The 20785-nt window shown below is 36.5% G+C and overlaps 1 protein-coding gene across 1 annotated transcript in view; it reads left to right on the plus strand.

Moving 5' to 3' along the window:
* The window catches only part of FMR1NB (FMR1 neighbor), a 32036-nt gene extending 16044 nt beyond the window's left edge, over positions 1 to 15992 (plus strand). The window contains exons 2-5 of the mRNA XM_066250492.1: positions 3892 to 4011; positions 9212 to 9352; positions 14978 to 15074; positions 15857 to 15992. Coding sequence (XP_066106589.1) covers positions 3892 to 4011; positions 9212 to 9352; positions 14978 to 15074; positions 15857 to 15992 — 494 coding nt within the window. The remainder of the gene's footprint in view (positions 1 to 3891; positions 4012 to 9211; positions 9353 to 14977; positions 15075 to 15856) is intronic.
* The last annotated feature ends 4793 nt before the right edge of the window (positions 15993 to 20785 follow it).

Below are 20785 nucleotides of genomic sequence, written 5' to 3' on the forward strand. Positions count from 1 at the left end.
TCAGTCTTCAGTTCATGTATTGAGTTCTTCATCTCTGTTTTTAAAGTTTCAATCTCCTTGGTGAGGTGTTCTTTTTGTTCATTATTTTGTTTTCTGAGCTTATTGAGTTTCCTATTGGTAGAATCTTCTCACATCTCAAAAAGTATTTTCAGAACTTCAATTTTGAATTCTCTATCATGTAACTCCACAGTTGCCATCTGAGTTTTTTTTTTTCTAAAGATTTTTCATTTCCTTTCTGAACTATGTCTCTGTCTTGTGTAACCATGGTATTCAATTTCTTCTTCCTTGATAGCATTTGGGAGTATTGTTATGTAGCCTAACAGAAAATAACACTAAAAAAATGAAAAATTAAAGTAAAAAATCCAATAAAAATGTAAAAATTTATTTTATATTTTTATTTTTATTCAGTGATAGGAGGGGAGGCAAAGAGATTCTTGCATGCGCCCCAGCCGGGATCCACCTGACACATCCATTAGGGGACAATATTCTGCAATACTCTGCCCATCTGGGGCCATGTTTTCAACTGAGCTCTTTTTAGTGCCTGAGGTGGAGGCAGTGAAGTCATCCTCAACACCTGGGTCCACCCTGCTCCAATCAAGCCATAGCTTCAGGAGGGGAAGAAAGAGAGGTGAAGAGGTGGAGAAGCAGATGGGTACTTCTCCTGTGTGCCCTGACTGAGGATTGAACCCAGGACATTTACATGCTGGGCCAACATTCTCCCACAGAGCCAACCAGCCAGGAAAAAAATATAAAAATTTTAAAAATTATGACAAGAAGAAAAACAACAGGAAAAAATTTGAAAGCAAATCAAAAAAATCAAAAACTAAACATCCACAAAAAGTAAGAATAAAAAATATAAAAATTAAAGAAAATGAAGTTCAAAAGAGAAAAATTGAAAAAAGTAATAAGAAAAAAAGATAAGAATAGAAAAAAGGAATAATATATTTTGGTTTTGAGAGGTTTCTTCAGTAGGTGTCACTGTATTATAACTTTTAGCTCTGTAAAGTTCCTGGGATGTTCTCCACTGAGATGTTGCTGTCATAATGATTTTGGTGTGGCCACAGTTGCATTGGTGGGTAAGGCATGTATGAGGGCTTTAAGACTTCAGCCTTAAGGCTTCTTTGACTTTATGGCTCAGCTTTCTAGCAATTGTGATCTCAGGCTTCTGGGCTCTCCTTTCCATGGCTCAACAGACCTGGGGACTGGACATGGACCACCCCTGTTTTTCAGGGAGAGAGTGGCTCTGGAGAGTTAGCTGTGGAGCTTGTCTCTTCCACTGTCTGTACTGCAAGGTAAGAGAGGCAGGATCTAGGAGGCTGTAAGCTGTACTTAGCTTTCTCTGTCTCTGCCAAGTGTGGGGTGCAGACAGACCACAGGAATGCTGGCTGTGACACCATGCTCTGGCTGCTTTGATTTATCTCCCCTACTGCCCTTCTATCTTACTGCTCTTCCCAGCAGAAGGAGACCCAATCACTCTGAGTTTCCTTCTCCATACTGTTGAGACAAAAGCCAGAGAGCCCAAGCTTTCCTTCTCCCCATAATCCAACAGAAAGAAAAATATCCAGTCTAAGTTTGAATCCTCTCTTCTCCAAAGCCCACTGCAAATTTGTTTTATCTTCCTGCCCCCTTTTCACTCTGTCACACCTTTAGTCCATTCAGTGCTTAGATATTTCAGGCATGCCTGTGAGCTCAGCTGGGATTCCTTTTCTGCATTAGAGTTGTTCAATTTGTTGAAATTTTAAGGGGAGAGATCAGGACTATTTCTCATGGCACCATTACTCTGACACCATAATGGAAACCTTTCTTTGCTCATTTTCTTCACAAAGGCCTTTTCTTCCTTCTTGATTGTTATCCCTGCCTCCTCTAGACTCACAATTGATTTCCTTATTTCAGTTCCCCCCTCAAAATCTTCCTTCCTTCAAGTCCTCTACTGACTTACCTTTTTATCAGAGTACTAACCTCCTTTATTTATACACACACAAGTCTTCCCTTTGTCACCTTACTTCACAAATACTTTCCTTCCTCATCATGACTCAAAAAGTTCTTCTTAACCTTCAGTCAAAGTTCCTTCATTCTTCACCTCCCCACAATGATTTTCCTTTTCTCACATTATAGGCCTTGTCTCCTGTTACTCAAAAGCCTTCTTTATCTCATATAGTGCTTTACTCCCTTCACTCCCTCACCTTCCTTTGAAAATGCCTTCATAATCTTACCTTTCTCTTGTTTTCTCTCTAATTTACCTTCCCAGAGGCCTTCCCTTCTTTTGTCAAAAATTTTCCTTTACCTCCTTATTTACCCTCATCTAGGCTTTCACTTACCCCCCCTCTCATTTGTCTCTTTCACCTATCCAGTACTTCCCCTTCTTCACACTCACTGGTTTCTCCTTCCTAAGCACCCAAGGGTACTATTTTTCTTCCTCCCAAAAGTCTTCTTTTCCTCCTTCTACTCAATGGTCTTGTTGTGTCATTGTCTCCACTCAAAGTCTTTCCCAATTGCTTCTCTAACTTTTTTTTGTCCTTTCCCCATCAAATACTTTTCCTTTCTCCATGGTGTTTTTTTCTTAGCTTCAAGATAACATTCTCTGAAGGGTCTGTTCTACCCTACTTCTGCCTTATGGCCCCCCCTTACTCCCAGCCCCTTTACGGTGATATACTATCTCTTCATTTGCATAAAGGTCTTGACTTTCTCACAGTCTTTCTCTCTCCATCAAGCTCTAGCCTAAAGCCCAAAGACGTCCCACCATCTTCTCCTGTGACTCAGTGACTTCTCTCTCCTTGTCCTCCCCAGAGGCCTTCTATTCCCTCAACCAAGGTCTTCCTACAGTTAAATAAGGAGGAAAAATTTGGGTAGAGGAATTATAAAAGAAATAAGCAGATTGACAAATATTTTTCTTGTGATGAAAACTTTTAAGATTTATACTTTTAGCAACTTTCAAAGATGCAATACAGTATTATTAACTATAGTTACCATGCTGTACATTACATTACCGTGATTTATTTATTTTATTATTTACCGATTAATTGGTTTTAGAAAGAGAGGAAGGAAAAGAGAGAGATTTTTTGTTGCATTTATTTATGTACTCATTGGTTGATTCTTGTATGTACCTTGACCAGAGACCCAATCCACAAACTTAGTGTATCACAAAGATGCTCTAACCAACTGAGCTACCTGGCCAAGACATGAGTTATTTATTTTATAACAAAAAGGTTTGCACCTGTTGACCCTTTATACCCATTTTTCCCACCCCTACCCCACCTCTGACAAACACCAATATGTTATTAGTGTCTATTTGTTCTGTGCAGTGTTCTTTATAATACCAATAAGTTGTAACCAACCTAAATGCTTCTCTTTGTATGAATGGTTTAGTCAGTTGTAATAGAGCCATATAATGAAATACTGTGAAGTTATTAAAGGTAATGTTAGAGAAATTTAATGATATGGATTAATCCATGTTGTGGGAATAAAGGTGGAAATCATTTTCTCTTACATAGGAAAGACTCATGCCAATAAAACTAAAAGTAGGTTTTTTGAATTAGTGAAGAAAAAGGATAGGAAGATTTTACAGTGTTTTCTAAAACCTTGATTCCAAGAGTTTCTTTGACGGGGTCTGATTTAATTAGAATACATGCTGTTTCCAAGTAGTTAATTGATTCGTCCTCTGAATGACAGTGCTGTTTGTGAGTCATATTCACTATTGTATATCAGTTTATAGCAAAATAATGGGATTTTTTGGCCGGTAGTTTAAGTATTTAGACATTCTGAATTTTATAGTACCTAAACTGTATTGAGATGTAAGTACAATATCTGTTAGACTTGCCATAACTAACTTTGGGGGTTATAGAGAATTATAAATGCTTTATATGTTAGGATTAATAATTTCATTTTCTAAAGGGTTTTTGAATTTTACGTCTGAAAGCAAATATATTCCACGGAGCAATGAAAATCCTAATGGACAATCTCTGGAAAAAACTTCTGCATGGGAAGCTCTGTTCAGTTATTTCTTTCCAACAAGTAAGTTCTTAGTTGATTTTTTTTTCCTACCAATGTGCTTGTTTTGAAAATAGTAGTTAAAATGTTTAGGAGGCAGTGTGGTCTATTGGCCTTGGAACGGACTATACTTGAGTTATCATTCTGACTCTGCCCATTCTCTTAGGCAAGATTACCTCTCTGAACCTCAGTGTCCACATCTTTAAAATGGAAATACTTACCACTAAGAATTGTGAGGAAGAACCGAGACAGTATTTTTAAGAAACTCCATAAATATTTGTTAGTCTTTATAAAATACTTTTTCTTCACAGAAACCTCAATCTTTTATGATTTACCTTAAGGGCATTGCCTGAAATTTAGTTCCTGGCCCAGTCTGTGAATTCAGTATCTTTTAGAGCATTAATCAGAGTGCTGTATGGCTGTGATGTACAGAATATACCATTTTCTCATCTCTTTATTTATTTTTTATTTTTTGTATTTTTCCGAAGCTGGAAATGGGGAGAGACAGTCAGACAGACTCCAGCATGCACCCGACCGGGATCCACCCGGCACGCTCACCAGGGGCGATGCTCTGCCCACCAGGGGGCGATGCTCTGCCCCTCCAGGGCATTGCTCTGTTGCGACCAGAGCCACTCTAGCGCCTGGGGCAGAGGCCAAGGAGCCATCCCCAGTGCCCGGGCTATCTTTGCTCCAATGGAGCCTTGGCTGCGGGAGGGGAAGAGAGAGCCAGAGAGGAAGGAGAGGGGGAGGGGTGGAGAAGCAGATGGGCGCTTCTCCTGTGTGCCCTGGCCGGGAATAGAATCCGGGACTTCTGCACGCCAGGCCGATGCTCTACCACTGAGCCAACCAGCCAGGGCCTTCTCATCTCTTTTAATGATAAGAAGTTCAAGTTTCAAGTCACATCATCTTTTTGTGATTCAATATGTAATGTATTTATCAAGCACATGATGACTCCTGAGAATTATTAAACACAAATAAACATCTTTCATTTATACTGCATATGTTGCCCTTTTAAAAAGTTGATTGATTGATTTTAATGAGAAAAGAAGGAAGAGAGAGGGAGACAGGAACTTCAATCTGATCCTGTATGTGCCTTGACCAGGGATCAAACCGGCAAACCCTGTACCTCAGGAGGATGCTTTAACAAACTGATTCATTAAAAATCATGAAGAATTTATTCTAACGATATTTGATGTACATATATAAGAAAAGATTATATCTATTTTTGAATTTGAGGTTCTATCACTGAAATCTTCTGTGACCTTGCATAAATCTCTTCATGTTTCTCTATACTGTTTCAAGAAGTACAAAACAGGCATTATAATATCTAATACCAATAAGTATAGAGCTATTTAAATAAATTAAAAGTACTGCTATTAAATTGGGTGGAGAAAGAAAAATCTGAGACGGTGGTATGTTTTTAAGCTAAAATAATAGTTTTGTGAGGGCCAAAGTTGGTCATAAACATCAATAAATGGTAATTTTAGTGTTAAAGTTTATGAAGATAGCAGATGAAAACTGTCACATATATGTAGTTATCTATAACTACATTATACACAGAAGCCACCTTTAAAAAGTTTAAATAAGATACCTATGTACATTGCCAAATTACTCTTCTAAACTGATACAATAAATAGAATCAAAATCAATTGTATGAGATGTCCATACAACATCAGACTGTCTCATTTTAAGAGAAACATTTGACCCAGTTTAATTCAAATATTTTTTAAAAGTGATTAAATATTTATGCATTCAAGATGGGGCAAAAGTAGGTGTACAATTATGCAAAACACACTTTTATTTTTGTATTATTATTTATTGTTTTCCATATGAACAACTGTAAATTAATTTTTCCCACACTGTATATATACTCTCTTCTTTGAAAAAAATAACTATAAGTTCATAAAATATAAAATATTTTTTTCCAAAAATGTTTTAGAGCTCTTTAATTGTCCAAACATTTTATGATGAAAATATTCAAGTGTACAGTAAGGGAATTTTACAATGAACCGTGGTATCTACAGTATGCCATTAACATTTTCCTATGCTTGATTTATGACTTATTTGTCCATCCATTAATCCATGTTATTTGGAGGAAATGTCAGAGTAAATTGAAGCCATCATATATTTCTCCCTAAATAGTTCAACATGGATTTCATTAATTAGAATTCAACATTTGTTTATGGTTTCCTTGTTTTCATGTAAAATTTATATACAAATGGAATGCACAAATATTAAGTCCATTTTATGAGCTTTAACAACTATGTGAAACAAGCCCTGTGAAACAAGCCTCTACCAAAATATTGTCATCACCACCAGAAGGTACCTTCCAAATGTCAAATAATTTTAACCACTTTATTTCCTTCCTTGTATAATTGAATATGAATATTCTTCCCACTTAAGCACTAAAACAATAGTCTGTTGTTTTGTTATTAAGCTGTTGTTTGTAAAATATTCATTTCTTGTAGATTAAAGTGTGAAAACAGACATTTCACAGACTGTCATGAAACTTGAGAGGTCACATGGTTCTTCTCCCTTTGGAGAAAATTATATACTTAAACTTAATAAAAATTGTTCTACCCTTTTTCTTCTTCAAAGTTACAAGTTTTTCTTAGTAATTTGGAACTGAAAGTTAAATTTAGTATCTGGCATAAAGTCCATCAGATGCAATTTAAGTATAAAATAATCAAAGCTCAGCATTAGAAGGGATCTTAGAGATCATCTGGTCCAGTCTCTTTTGTGATTTAAAATCTCTTCTATGATTTCTATTGTTGGAAAATAGTTTTTGAACAGTGCTATTAGTGAAGAACTTAGCTCACAGGAAGTCCATCCTATCTCTGACCAAGCTTTGACTATTGTCATCATTTTCTGGGTGTGTTATTGGAAGCCTGAACATGGCATTTCACATGTAGTTTAACCTGGAGGCTAAAGTCACTCTGGGCCTGGCAGACTTGAAGAATTATTTGTTTAGAGTACATAGCAACAAAGTAGGCTAAACTCTCACATGTCTAAAATATTTTGGAAATGAATATTTAGACCAGTTGGTAATCATTAAATTTGTGATCTTGACACAATAGGTTGCCTAGTGAATAGTAGCTATTATTTTTACCTTACCTTCAGGAATTGCCAATCTTTTTTTTAATTCAGTGAGAGGAGAGGAAGCAGAGACAGATTCCTGTATGCACCCCAATTGGGATACACCCGACAAACTCACTAGGGGGCAATGCACTGCCCATCTGGGGTCCTTGCCCCTTTGCAACTGGAGCCATTTTTAGTGGCCGAGGGAGAGGCCATGGAGCCATCCTCAGTGCTGGTGGCCAACTGGTTTCAATTGTGCCATGGCTGTAGGAGGGGAAGAGAGAGAGAGAGAAAATTGGGGGCTGGGTGGAGGAGAAGCAGATGGGTGCTTCTGTGTCCCCTGACTGGAACTCGAACCTAGGACATTTATACGCTGGGCCCATGCTCTATCACTGAGCCAATCGGCCAGGGCCAGGAATTGCCAATCTTTAAAGAGGATGAGTATTATAAAATAAACCATGAGGCAAAACTATGCTTATAAAAATTATGTTGCTCTTTGCTGATGTTGAGGTGCTTTAAAATGATTGTAAAACACCAGTTATTACTTTTCTATGTCTGTAGTTTTTAATGGTATTGGAGATTGAACCTAATCTATACCTGCTTTAAGCAATATTGTGGCGGTTTTCTTTTTGAATAATAATTTGTTATCTGCCTTTTTAGTTGTCATTTGATTCTCTTCTACAGCAGGTTGTTAAAAAAAATCAGTTTTTTGAACTTGTCTTATAGATTCAAATATGTATAAATTTATTACTATTGTTGCATGAGTCTTGGTGTTAACGTCATAAATCATTGCATATTCAAAATTACATAGTCATAACTTAAGCTCAAAAAGAATAATTCTGCCCTGGCCGGTTGGCTCAGTGGTAGAGCGTCGGCCTGGTGTGCGGAAGTCCCAGGTTCGATTCCCGGCCAGGGCACACAGGAGAAGCACCCATCTGCTTCTCCACCCCTTCCCCTCTCCTTCCTCTCTCTCTCTCTCTTCCCCTCCCACAGCCAAGACTCCATTGGAGCAAAGATGGCCCGGACGCTGGGGATGGCTCCATGGCCTCTGCCTCAGGCACTAGAATGGCCCTGGTTGCAATAGAGCAATGCCCCAGATGGGCAGAGCATTGCCCCCTGGTGGGCATGCTGGGTGGATCCCGGTCGGGTGCATGCGGGAGTCAATCTGACTGCTTTCCTGTTTCCAGCTTCAGAAAAAAGTAATAAATTTAAAAAAAGAAAAAAAGAATAATTCTAAAATATATGGTAGTGCCAATATGATAAGTGTTCACAGAAAGTAGATCAATATGGATAGTATCACTTATTTTACTTTCTAGCAGTAAGTTTTTTGAATTTTACTTAATTTCATTCTCATTGATACATTCAATGAGTTTCTGTAGCTTAATAAAATTGAGTGAGAGGATATCTGTGGTATTAAACAAGGTGTTAGTTTTAAGGGCATTTTGCCCTGTTCTTGTTTTTTAGCTCTTTCTGCATTATGTTTATGTCACTACTACTCAGTTTATGATTTATAAACCCCTTTCCTTTGTTTAAATTCAGTGAGGAGGAAGGGAGGCAGAGAAACAGACTCCTGCATGCACCCCGATGGGGTCCACCCAGCAATGTCACTAGAGTGTAATTCTCTGCCCACCTGGGGCTCTGCAACTGAGCTTTTCTTAGCACCTGAGGCAGAGGCTACGGAGCCATCCTCAGTACCTGGGGCCAACTTGCTCCAGTCGAGCCATGGCTGCAGGAGGGAAATAGAAGTGAGAAGGGGAGGGGTGAGGAAGCACATGGACACTTCTCCTTTGTGCTCTGACTGGGGATCGAACCGGAGGTCCACATGCTGGGCCAACACTCTACCTCTGAGCCAATCAGCCATGGCTTTGATATATAGCCCTTTTAACTACCTTACCAATGAGCTGTTAATAATTTATATTCTTTTGCAGTTCATCTAGAATTGAAAATATTATGTTAAATAACTTTGTGGTGATTTTTAGTTTCTCTCTTAATTTTTCAGCATTCATCAAAGTTTGTGTGTTATTCAATCTTTTCTTTAAATGTACCAGCCTAAATGTTGATTTGTTTCTTGTCTTGCAATAATTATTTTAATTAAGGAAAGTGGTTAGTAATCACATTGAATTCTCTTGGATTTTATTTCCAAAAGCATGTATTATAAAGGAGAATGAGGAGGTGAAGGCTTGCAATAATCTTCAGAATCTTAACAAGAGTGAATGTTTGGAGTACAAATGCTGTTATTCATCATCTGGGACCAGTAACTTCAGCTGTTATGCCCCATTAAACAATAGTAAGTCATTTATTATATTTCTGGTATAAATTTTTTTTAATAACCAGGTCACAGTGCCATGCATTTAAGTTTGGCTCTTCCAGCTTTAGACTTAAATGGGGCTCCTAGCCCTAAAATAATACTGTCTATAGACTGCCCTGAAATGGTCTGGCTTCTATTCATGAGCAATTTCTGCTTAGCTATTAGATGTGACTGTGATAGTTTGAAGTTAGTCTCTTGTTTTGCTTTAGTCACTACCTGTCTTGTCCCAAAGATTCTGGACTCTATGAGATGTATCTCTCAATGACTGGTAGAATATAGCAATCAAACATGCCTTAGCTTACTTTTCTTTTCCTACTTTTTCTTCGTGAGTAGACTACTTCTCATTTATCTTCTGCATCTCAGTATGTGACAGTAGACTTTAATATTTCTTGTTAAGGTCTGTGTATTAGTTTCTTTTTGTTTTAGTGTTTTTGAATTAGCTCCTTCTATTAAGATTTTTATTTTCAAAGTTTTGAGAACTAGACCATCTGTTTTTTGTTTCTTTATTTGGATAGTTGGATGTATTACCAATGAATCTTGTAATGGACATATATGATATGATTTAACAATAACAAATACTATAAAAAGTATGCATGCAAAGCAAAGTTTTAGGTTAATATAGTCCCTATTCAATTTACAGCTCTCTATTGATCATCTAGTATTAATAATGGAAACTGAAACCTGATCATGAATATAGTATTATGATTTTAACTTTGTCACATGGTATTTATAATTCCTTCATCAGTTTAGTCTTTCTTTTTATTATGTGTAAAGAGATATTTGGTTGGGTTTTTTTTTTTTTTGACAATTAAATTTAACAGGGTGGTATTAGTCAATCAGAGTACATAGATTTAGAGAAAACATCTCCACATCCTTTGGACAGTTGACTATGTTGTATACCCATCACTCTAAGTCAAATCATCTTCTGTCACCTTATATTTTGTTTCTCTTTAAGCCCCTCCCATTCCCCAATCCCACTCCCTCTCCACCCTTCCCTTCCCCCTGGTAACAACTGCACTTTTATCTATGTCCATGAGTCTCAATTTTGTGTTCCACCTATATGGAATCATACAGGTCTTAGCCTTTTCTGAGATTTTCTTATTTTATTCACTATAATGTTATCAAGGTCCATCCATGTTGTCATCAATGATATGTCATCATTTCTTATGGCTGAGTAGTATTCCATTGTACATATGTACCACATCTTCTTTATACACTCCTCTATTTTTAAATTTTAATTTATTGTGTTTATATAGGTTCTAGTGTCCCCCTGAATGCATCTCCCCCTCCCCATGTTCCCCACAACATTTCCTTTTCACTCCTCCCTGCATCACGCTCCTCCTTTCCCTCCTCTATTGAATGGCATTTTGGCTGTTTCCATATCTTGGCCACCATGAACAATGCTGTGATGAACATGGGGGTGCATGTGTCTTCTTTCTTTCTTTTTTGTATTTTTCTGAAGTTGGAAATGGGGAGGCAGTCAGACAGACTCCCGCATGCGCCCGACCAGGATTCACCCGGCATGCCCACTAGGGGCCGATGCTCCACCATCTGGGCCGTTGCTCTGTTGCAACCAGAGCCATTCTAGCACCTGAGGCAGAGGCCACAGAGCCATCCTCAGCACCCGGGACTCCTGCACACCAGGCCGACGCTCTACCTCTGAGCCAACCGGCCAGGGCCACATGTGTTTTTATGTACCAATGTTTTCAAGTTTTGTGGGCATATACCCAGTAGAGGGATTGCTGGGTCATATGGTAGATCTATTCTTAATTTGTTGAGGAATCATCATACTTTCTTCCATAATGGTTTTACTAAATTACATTACCACCAACAGTGAATGAGGGTTCTTTTTTCCCCTTGCCTCTCCAGCACTTGTTATTACCTGTTTTGTTGATAATAGCTAATCTAAAATGTGTGAGGTGGTATCTCATTGTAGTTTTGATTTGCATTTCTCAAATAGTTAGTGATGATGAGCATTTTTTCATATATCTGTTGGCCATTTGTATTTCTTCTTGGGAAAAGTGTCTGTTCATGTCCTCTTCCCATTTTGTTATTGGATTATTTGTTTGTTTGTTGCTGAGTTTTGTGAGTTCTTTATATATATATTGGATATTAGTCCCCTATCTGAACTGTTGTTTGAAAAATCATCTCCCATTTAGTTGGCTCTCTGTTTGTTTTGTTTTCAGTTTCTCTTGCTGTGCAAAAGCTTCTTAGTCTGATGTAGTCCCATTCATTTATCTTTGCCTTCACTTCCCTTGCCTTTTGAGTCAAATTCATAAAGTGCTCTTTATGGCAAAAGTCCATGAGTTTAGTACCTATGTTTTCTTCTATGTAATTTATTGTTTCAGGTCTTATATTTAGATCTTTGATCCATTTTGAATTAATTTTAGTACAAGGGGACAAACTGTAGTCAAGTTTCATTCTTTTGCATGTGGCTTTCCAGTTTTCCCAGCAGCATTTATTGAAGAGGCTTTCTTTTCTCCATTGTGTGTTGTTGGCTCCTTTATCAAAGATTATTTGACCATATACATATGGTTTTATTTCTGAGCTCTCTATTCTGTTCCATTGGTCTGAGTGTCTATACTTCTGCCAATACCATGCTGTTTTGATTATCGTGGCTCTATAATATAATTTGAAGTCAGGTATTGTAATGCCCCCAAACTTCATTCTTTTTTCTTAGGATTACTTTGGCTGTTTGGTTTTTTTTTATAGTTCCATATAAACCTGATGATTTTTTGTTCCATTTCTTTAAAAAATGACATTGGAATTTTGATGGGAATTACATTAAATTTGTATATTGCTTTGGGTAATATGGCCATTTTAACTATATTTATTCTTATCCACAAATAAGGAATATTTCTCCATTTCATTGTGTCTTTTTCAATATTATTTAATACTGCTTTGTAGTTTTCAGTATATAGGTTCTTTATAGTATTTGTTATGTTTATTCCTAGGTATTTTATTTTAGTTTTTGTTGCTACTGTAAAAAGTATTATTTTTTTGAGTTCTTTTTTTGAGGTTTTATTGTTGGCATATAAGAAAGCAATAGACTTCTATATATTAATTTTGTATCTTGATACCTTACTGTATTGGTTTATTATTTCTAATAGCTTTTCTGCGGAGTCTTTGGGGTTTTCTATGTACAGGATCATGTCATCTGCAAAAAGTTAAAACTTTACTTCTTCTTTCCCAATATGGATGCCTTTTGTTTCTTTCTCTTGTCTGATTTCTCTGGATCGAACTTCCAGCACTATGTTTAATAGGAGTGTAGAGAGTGGGCTGCCTTGTCTTGTTCCTGATTTTAGAGGAAAAGTTTTCAATTTTTTATCATTTAGTATGATGTTAGCTGATGGTTTGTCATAAATGGCCTTTATTATGTTGAAGTATTTTCCATCTATATCCATTTTGTTCAGTGTTTTAAACATAAAAGGATGTTGTATTTTATCGAATGCCTTTTCTGCATCTATTGATAGGATCATATGGTTTTTCTTTGTTTTGTTCATGTAGTGTATTACTTTAATCATTTTACTTATGTTGAACCATCCTTGTGTTTCTGGCACGAATCCCATTTGATCACGATAAATTATTATTTTTTTTGATGTGTTGTATGCAATTTACTAATATTTTGTTTAGCATTTTTGCATCTGTATTCTTTAGAGATAATTAGCCTATAGTTTTCTTTTTTTGTGTTGTTCTTGCCTGGTTTTGGCATGTGGGTTATGTTGACTTCATAAAGTATGTTTAGAAGCATTGCTGCTTCTTCAATTTTTTGGAAGACGTTGGGAAGCATAGGAACCAATTCTTCTTTGAATGTTTGGTAGAATTCACTAGTATATCCATCTGGTCCCAGACATATATTTTGGGGGATGTTTTTGATGGTTGTTTCTATTTCCTCCCTGCTTATCAGTCTACTTGGGCTTTCTTCTTCTTCAGTCTAGGAAGATTATATTGTTCTAGGAGTTTATCCATTTCTTCTAGATTGTTGAACTTGGTTGCATATAATTTTTCATAGTATTCTTTGATAATCCTTTGCATATCTATGATATCTGTGGTAATTTCTCCTCTTTCATTTTGGATTTTGTTTATATGAGTTTTTTCTCTTTTTTCCTTAATGATTTTTGCCAGGGTTTTTCTATTTTATTGATCTTTTCAAGGAACCAGCTTTTTATTGTATTAATTTTTCTATAGTTTCTCTGGTCTCTGTTTCATTTATTTCTGCACTAATTTTTATTATTTCCTGTCTTCTGCTGGTTTTGGTTTGCCTTTGTTCTTTTTCTAGTTCCTTAAGATGTAATGTTTGGTTGTTTACTTGGGCTTTCTCTTGCTTTTTCATATAAGCATGTAATAATATGAACTTCCCTCTATTACTGCTTTTTCTGCATCCCTGAGATTCTGGTATGTTGTGTTGTCATTTTTGTTTGTCTGTATATATCTTTTGATCTCTTCTTTTATTTATTCTTTGACCCATTCATTTTTTAGAATTATGTTGTTTAATTTCCACATTTTTGTTGGTGTGTTTACTGTATTTGAAGTTGAATTCTAGTTTCAAAGCTTATGCTCAAATAATATGCTTGGTATAATTTCAATCTTTCTGAATTTGTTGGTGTTGGTTTTGTGGCCCAGCATATGGTTTAATTTTGAGAATGTTCCATGTACACTGGAGAAAAATGTATACTCTGACGTTTTGGGATAAAATGTCCTGTAGATGTCTATTATGTTCATTTGTTCTCATGTTTCATTTAAGGCCAATATTTCTTTAATGGTTTTTTGTTTGGATGAACAATCTAAAGCTATCAATGGTGTACTGAGGTCTCCAAGTATGATTATTTTTTTTTCAGTTTGCACTTTTCGATCAGTTAGTAATTGTCTTATATATTTTGGTGCTCCTCGGTTTGGTGCATATATAATAAATTTTAGGTTAATATAGTCCCTATTTAATTTACAGCTCTCTGTTGATCATCTAGTATTAATAATGGAAACTGAAACCTGATCATGAATATAATATTATGTTTTTAACACTGTCACATTGTATTTATAATTCCTTCATCATTTAGTCTTTATTATGTGTGAAAAAACATTTTGTTCTTGTAGAAGGAAAATTTGAACCATGGTTTATAATTCACCATTCATATTAGAATGCATTTCCCAATGAATATTAGAATAAAATATGCTATTTATCTGCATATTCTTGATTTTTGTTTAATTTAATGTTTTGTAATTTGGAAGTAAACATTTAAAAAGCCATTTCTTTATCAAGTTAAGTATTCATAGATTTCTGGGATGTGTAACATATGGCTGAAGAAAAATACACTTAGAACCTAGGAAGAGATATGAATTGTACTAATCTGTTATCAAATACAGTAGGATCATTTTATTAAGGTTTCCATTAGGAGGCACGTATTTAAAGTGTTGACTTTAGTTGTATTTTAAGACTAATTTATAAACTTATGCTGTAATTGAGTAGCAAAGTTATTTATCTGTCATAAAAGTACCTTCTTAATTTACTTTATTAATTGATAATTTTTATAAAGACTTTATTGAAGTGCTCAGATTTGCTTCTCTGACTTAAGTCATAAAAATAACAGGATATAATTAAACCAACAGAACCTTTGCAGATGATCCGGATATTTGGTTTTAGTGTGATCAGCATTATAATGCTGGGATGTCTGCCCATTTATTGCTGCTTTACTTGCTGGAGAAGGTAGGCAAACATAAATTTTTATTTACTGATTGTTGAGTGTATTTGGATACTTATGTGTAGACACATTTATTTATGTGCTCCAGAAATACTGGTGTTATGGTTGAGTCCCTTTTGCTCAAAAGAAGGTAGCTTGGTAAAAACCTAGAAGTAGAATTATCAAAATATTAAAAACATAAATGATACTTTATTTTTACATAAATTTAAAACATCTACTTACATAGTCTGTATATTCCTTCATCAAGCAAAATTCTAATTGGAAGGAACAATAATTCAGTGAGCTGGGAAGTTGTGTGGAGGAGAGATCTTTATTAACTTCAAATACGAAGAATTCCCAGAAGTGTTAGTCTCCATGTAGTAGAGGGTCATCTACTATTGGGTCATAGAACCTTGGTATGTCTTCAAGGCACTTTGTATCAGATTTCCTCTTAGTATCTTATACAAAGTACTAGTGAGCTACTGGCATGATGGTTTTAGTTTTTTTAACTAGCTCCCCACCTACTGGGACAGAGTGGGTGTGGAGGTAGAAAGCAGGGCCAGGAATAAGCAGAGGTGAGTGAAGTACTGGAAGCACAAAGTTTAAAGAGGCATTCACTCTTAGTTTTGTGAAAGTGCAGGTTTGGCACTAACATGACCCTGAAAGAAATTATGTCCTTATATTTTCTGGTAATGAAAAGGTGCCTATTGAAGATTAAACATCTTTGATGTTTTTATTTGAGTTAATGAGAAAGCCATATTTGAGTTACCGAAATATTTAGATTTCACTGGAGGATTTAGACTTACAGTGGTACCTTGAGATACGAATTTAATTCATTCTGTAACCGAGCTCATAAGTCAGTCAACTCGTATATCAAACTGCCAATACTGGACCCGTGTGCCAATACACCAACTAGCGGCAGCTTCCGGAATCACGACTCGTAGCTTAGAGTTTTGCTCAGATCTCAAACAAAAATACGGACCAAGTCGCAGCTCGTATTTTAAAAAATTTGTATGTTGGTCTTTTCATATCCCAAGGTACCACTGTATACATATTACCTTATTTTCTTTAAAGATCATTGTCATTTTTTTTTCTTTTATATATCTTTTCCTTGAGTCTGATGAATGTGTCATTGTATTTTCATATATACATTCAGTTCATAGCAAGTTGCCTCATGTGTACTGGAAGCTTAATATATTTTATTGAATAAAGGAATGGCAAAACAAAGAAATACAGCTGGCTAGCCTGGAAGGAAGTCTTATAGTAATTTAAACTTTATCATTGTTTATATCATTTTCTAAGACCATTTTGAACACACTGTTGGGTCACAGCCTTTTAACTCTTCCAGTTTTCATATGACATTTGATCCTTTTCTCAGTTTTCACTCGGTTTTCTATACTCTGTATTGTGGTTTTCTCTAATCTTTATCCTAGACTGTTCTCATTATCTTTCTTTCCCCAGATATTTGAGAATAGGATTGGAATCTCTGACTCCTCCATTCTTCCCTCCAAAGCCTTGATTTCATATAAAAGATAGCTCATAAATTAAAATGAAATGATATTTGTTAGAAACTGATGGATAAATTAATGCTATGCAATTTAATATCTTGACTGGTATAATAATTTAATTATGGACTCTTTATTGTGCTTCTGCCAGGGAGTTTTATAGGAATGTTCAAGTATTCTGGGTTTTTCTCTAAAATGAATTCCAAAAGATTATTTCTAATAAGAATATATTTTCTTCTTTTATAATGTGAACTGTTTAAGAGATTGGAACAGTGTGAAGAGCATACATATTGAATACCATAAATTTTGGTTTACTATGATTAATTAATTAATTTACTTATTTGACTATTTTATATAAGAGTGATATGTTCCTTCAGTCATCCTGAGCTGCTTGCTGCAACCCAAGAGCAAGTGTTAGTTTTAACTTGCCACTTAGCTGAATTTCCAGGAACAGTGATTGGTTGAGAGTGGGTGGGACACTGTGAGGTTTTCCTAGTAAGGTGATTTTAGAGGCAAGGAGAATAATTGTGTTAGAACAAAGATCCTGTTCTTGATACCAAACAAGGAGCTTAAATCGAGTCCAAAGCCTGCTAAAAACCCCTTTTTGTTAGGAAAGATATCTCATTAGAACTATCCCCTTAGCCCTGGCCGGTTGGCTCAGCGGTAGAGCGTCGGCCTAGCGTGCGGAGGACCAGGGTTCAATTCCCAGCCAGGGCACACAGGAGAAGCGCCCATTTGCTTTTCCACGCTTCCGCCGCGCCTTCCTCTCTGTCTCTCTCTTCCCCTCCCACAGCCAAGGCTCCATTGGAGCAAAGATGGCCCGGGCGCTGGGGATGGCTCTGTGGCCTCTGCCTCAGGCGCTAGAGTGGCTCTGGTTGCAACATGGCAATGCCCAGGATGGGCAGAGCATTGCCCCCTGGTGGGCAGAGCGTCGCCCCATGGTGGGCGTGCCGGGTGGATCCCGGTCGGGTGCATGTGGGAGTCTGTCTGACTGTCTCTCCCTGTTTCCAGCTTCAGAAAAAATGCAAAAAAAAAAAAAAAAAGAACTATCCCCTTAACTTACTTCCTGTTCTTCATTTCAAAGAATAAAGAGATAGATGAAATATCACAGTAGGTAAAATAAATGACCCCATAAAAAGGAAAGAGATACAGTAGTGAAATCAATATATAATGTTTTAAAAAAGAAAAGAAAGAAACCAAACAGTTGTTTTATCTAAATCAGAAGGGCTAAAAGCAAAATTCAGATCTGCAGTAACATGATCTGAGCCTCCTTATTGCAAGAAACCTTGCGACATTGGAAGATACTCTTAAGCTTCTGCTCCTGCTGGGTCCTGTCCAAAAAGTCAAATATGCATTCCTTCAAGAAAAACCTGTTGTAATTCTCCTTTCTTGACCTTCAGTGGTAAGCCAAAGTACATGGTGTTTTTGTTTGTTTGTTTATTTGCTTGTTTGTTTGGGTTTCTTTTAGAGACAGAGAGAGGAAGGGAGAGAGCTGAAAAGCATCAGTTCTTCATTGCAGCACCTTAGTTGTTCATTGATTGCTTTATCATATGTGCCTTGACTGGGGGAACTTCAGCTGAGCCAGTGACCCCTTGCTCAAGCTAGTAACATTTGGGCTCAAGCCAGTGACCATGGGGTCATGTCTATGATCCCATGCTCAAGCCAGCAACCCCATGCTCAAGACAAATGAGCTCGCACTCAAGCTATCGACTTCAGGGTTTCAAACCTGGGTCTTCAGTGTCCCAGGCTGATGCTCTACCCACTGTGCCACCATGTGGTCAGGCAAAGTATATGGTGTTTGACATTTCCCAGATCCTGCAGTTTGGAGATTGCCTCTTATTTACAGATCACCTAAGGAGCTAAAAACTAGCAAGAGTTGGCAGAATGAGAAATGAGAAAAAATATGAGCAAGTAGGAGACATGAAAGCAGTTAGTAAAGAAGATAATCACTTTCCAGAGTCAAATTTTTTTTCAGCATTTTTTTGGTTCCTTTAATAAGTGATCTAAATCTTTAAATATGTAAATACTTTATTAGGTGTATTTTTACTTTTTTAAATAAATTTTTATTAATGTTAATGGGATGACATTAATAAATCAGGGTACATATATTCAAAGAAAACATGTCTAGGTTATCTTGTCATTAAATTATGTTGCATACCCCTCGCCCAGAGTCAGATTGTCCTCTGTCACCCTCTATCTAGTTTTCTTTGTGCCCCTTCCCCTCCCCCTAACCCTCTCCCTCCTTCCCTCCCGCGTCCTCCCTCCCCCCACCCCTGGTAACCACCACACTCTTGTCCATGTCTCTTAGTCTCGTTTTTATGTTCCACCAATGTATGGAATCATGTAGTTCTTGTTTTTTTCTGATTTACTTATTTCATTCCGTATAATGTTATCAAGATCCCACCATTTTGCTGTAAATGATCTGATGTCATCATTTCTTATGGCTGAGTAGTATTCCATAGTGTATATGTGCCACATCTTCTTTATCCAGTCTTCTATTGAAGGACTTTTTGGTTGTTTCCATGTCTTGGCCACTGTGAACAGTGCTGCAATGAACATGGGGCTACATGTCTCTTTACGTATCAATGTTTCTGAGTTTTTGGGGTATATACCCAGTAGAGGGATTGCTGGGTCATAAGGTAGTTCTATTTTCAGTTTTTTGAGGAACCACCATACTTTCCTCCATAATGGTTGTACTACTTTACAGTCCCACCAACAGTGGATGAGAGTTCCCTTTTCTCCGCAGCCTCTCCAACATTTGCTATTACCCGTCTTGTTGATAATAGCTAATCTAACAGGGGTGAGGTGGTATCTCATTGTAGTTTTGATTTGCATTTCTCTAATAACTAATGAAGATGAGCATCTTTTTATATATCTGTTGGCCATTTGTATTTCTTCCTGGGAGAAGTATCTGTTCATGTCCTCTTCCCATTTTTTTTACATTTTTTTAATTTTAATAATTTTATTTTTAATGGGGCGACATCAATAAATCAGGATACATATATTCAAAGATAACAACTCCAGGTTATCTTGTCGTTCACTTATGTTGCATACCCATCACCCAATGTCAGATTTTCCTCTGTCACCTTCTATCTAGTTTTCTTTGTGCCCCTCCCCCTCCCCCTTTCCCTCTCCCTCTCCCCCCTCCCCCCGTGACCACCACACTCTTATCAATGTCTCTTAGTTTCACTTTTACATCCCATCTACGTATGGAATAATGCAGTTCCTGGTTTTTTCTGATTTACTTATTTCACTTCATATAATGTTATCAAGATCCCACCATTTTGCTGTAAATGATCCGATGTCATCATTTTTTATGGCTGAGTAGTATTCCATAGTGTATATGTGCCTGTTTGTTGTTGAGTTTTATGAGTTCTTTGTAAATTTTGAATATTAGGCCCTTATCTGAGCTGTTGTTTGAAAATATCATTTCCCATTTAGTTGGCTGTCTGTTTATTTTGATGTCAGTTTCTCTTGCTGAGCAAAAACTTTTTATTCTGATGTAGTCCCATTCATTTATCTTTGCCTTCACTTCTCTTGCCATTGGAGTCAAGTTCATATAAAACTGAGGATTTTCCACCTTAAATCAGGAACAAGACAGGGCTTTCCACTCTCTCCACTCTTATTTAACGTGGTCCTAGAAATTCTGGCCAGAGCAATCAGACAAGACAAAGAAATAAAAGGCATCCTTATCAGAAAAGAAGAAGTAAAGGTATCACTTTTTGCTGATGATATGATCCTATACATCGAAAACCCGAAGGACTCCACAAAAAGATTACTAGAAACAATAAACCAATACAGTAAGGTCACAGGATACAAAATTAACATACAAAAGTCCATAGCATTTCTCTATGCCAACAATGAAATATTAGAAAACAAACTCAAAAAAAATAATCCCCTTCATGATTACAACCAAAAAAATAAAATACCTAGGAATAAACATAACAAAGAATATAATGAAAAATACAAAGCATTGTTAAGAGAAATAGAAAAAGACAATGAGATCCAAGTCAAATTTATCTCATTCTTTAGGTGCCTAATTCATACTTTCCACAACTGACCATGTTCCGTCACTATTTACTTGTGCAAGGTATTATGGAGTGTACAGAAATGTGTAAAACGTAGGTCCTACTTTTAAGAAGCTTAAATCTACTATAAAATAAATTCTACACATGACACGTAAAATGACAATATAAGGTGGAATATAATTAAAAACTAAAATGAGTGAAAAT

The sequence above is a fragment of the Saccopteryx bilineata genome, chromosome X, assembly GCF_036850765.1.
Source record: "Saccopteryx bilineata isolate mSacBil1 chromosome X, mSacBil1_pri_phased_curated, whole genome shotgun sequence".
In the NCBI taxonomy this organism is placed as follows: domain Eukaryota; kingdom Metazoa; phylum Chordata; class Mammalia; order Chiroptera; family Emballonuridae; genus Saccopteryx; species Saccopteryx bilineata.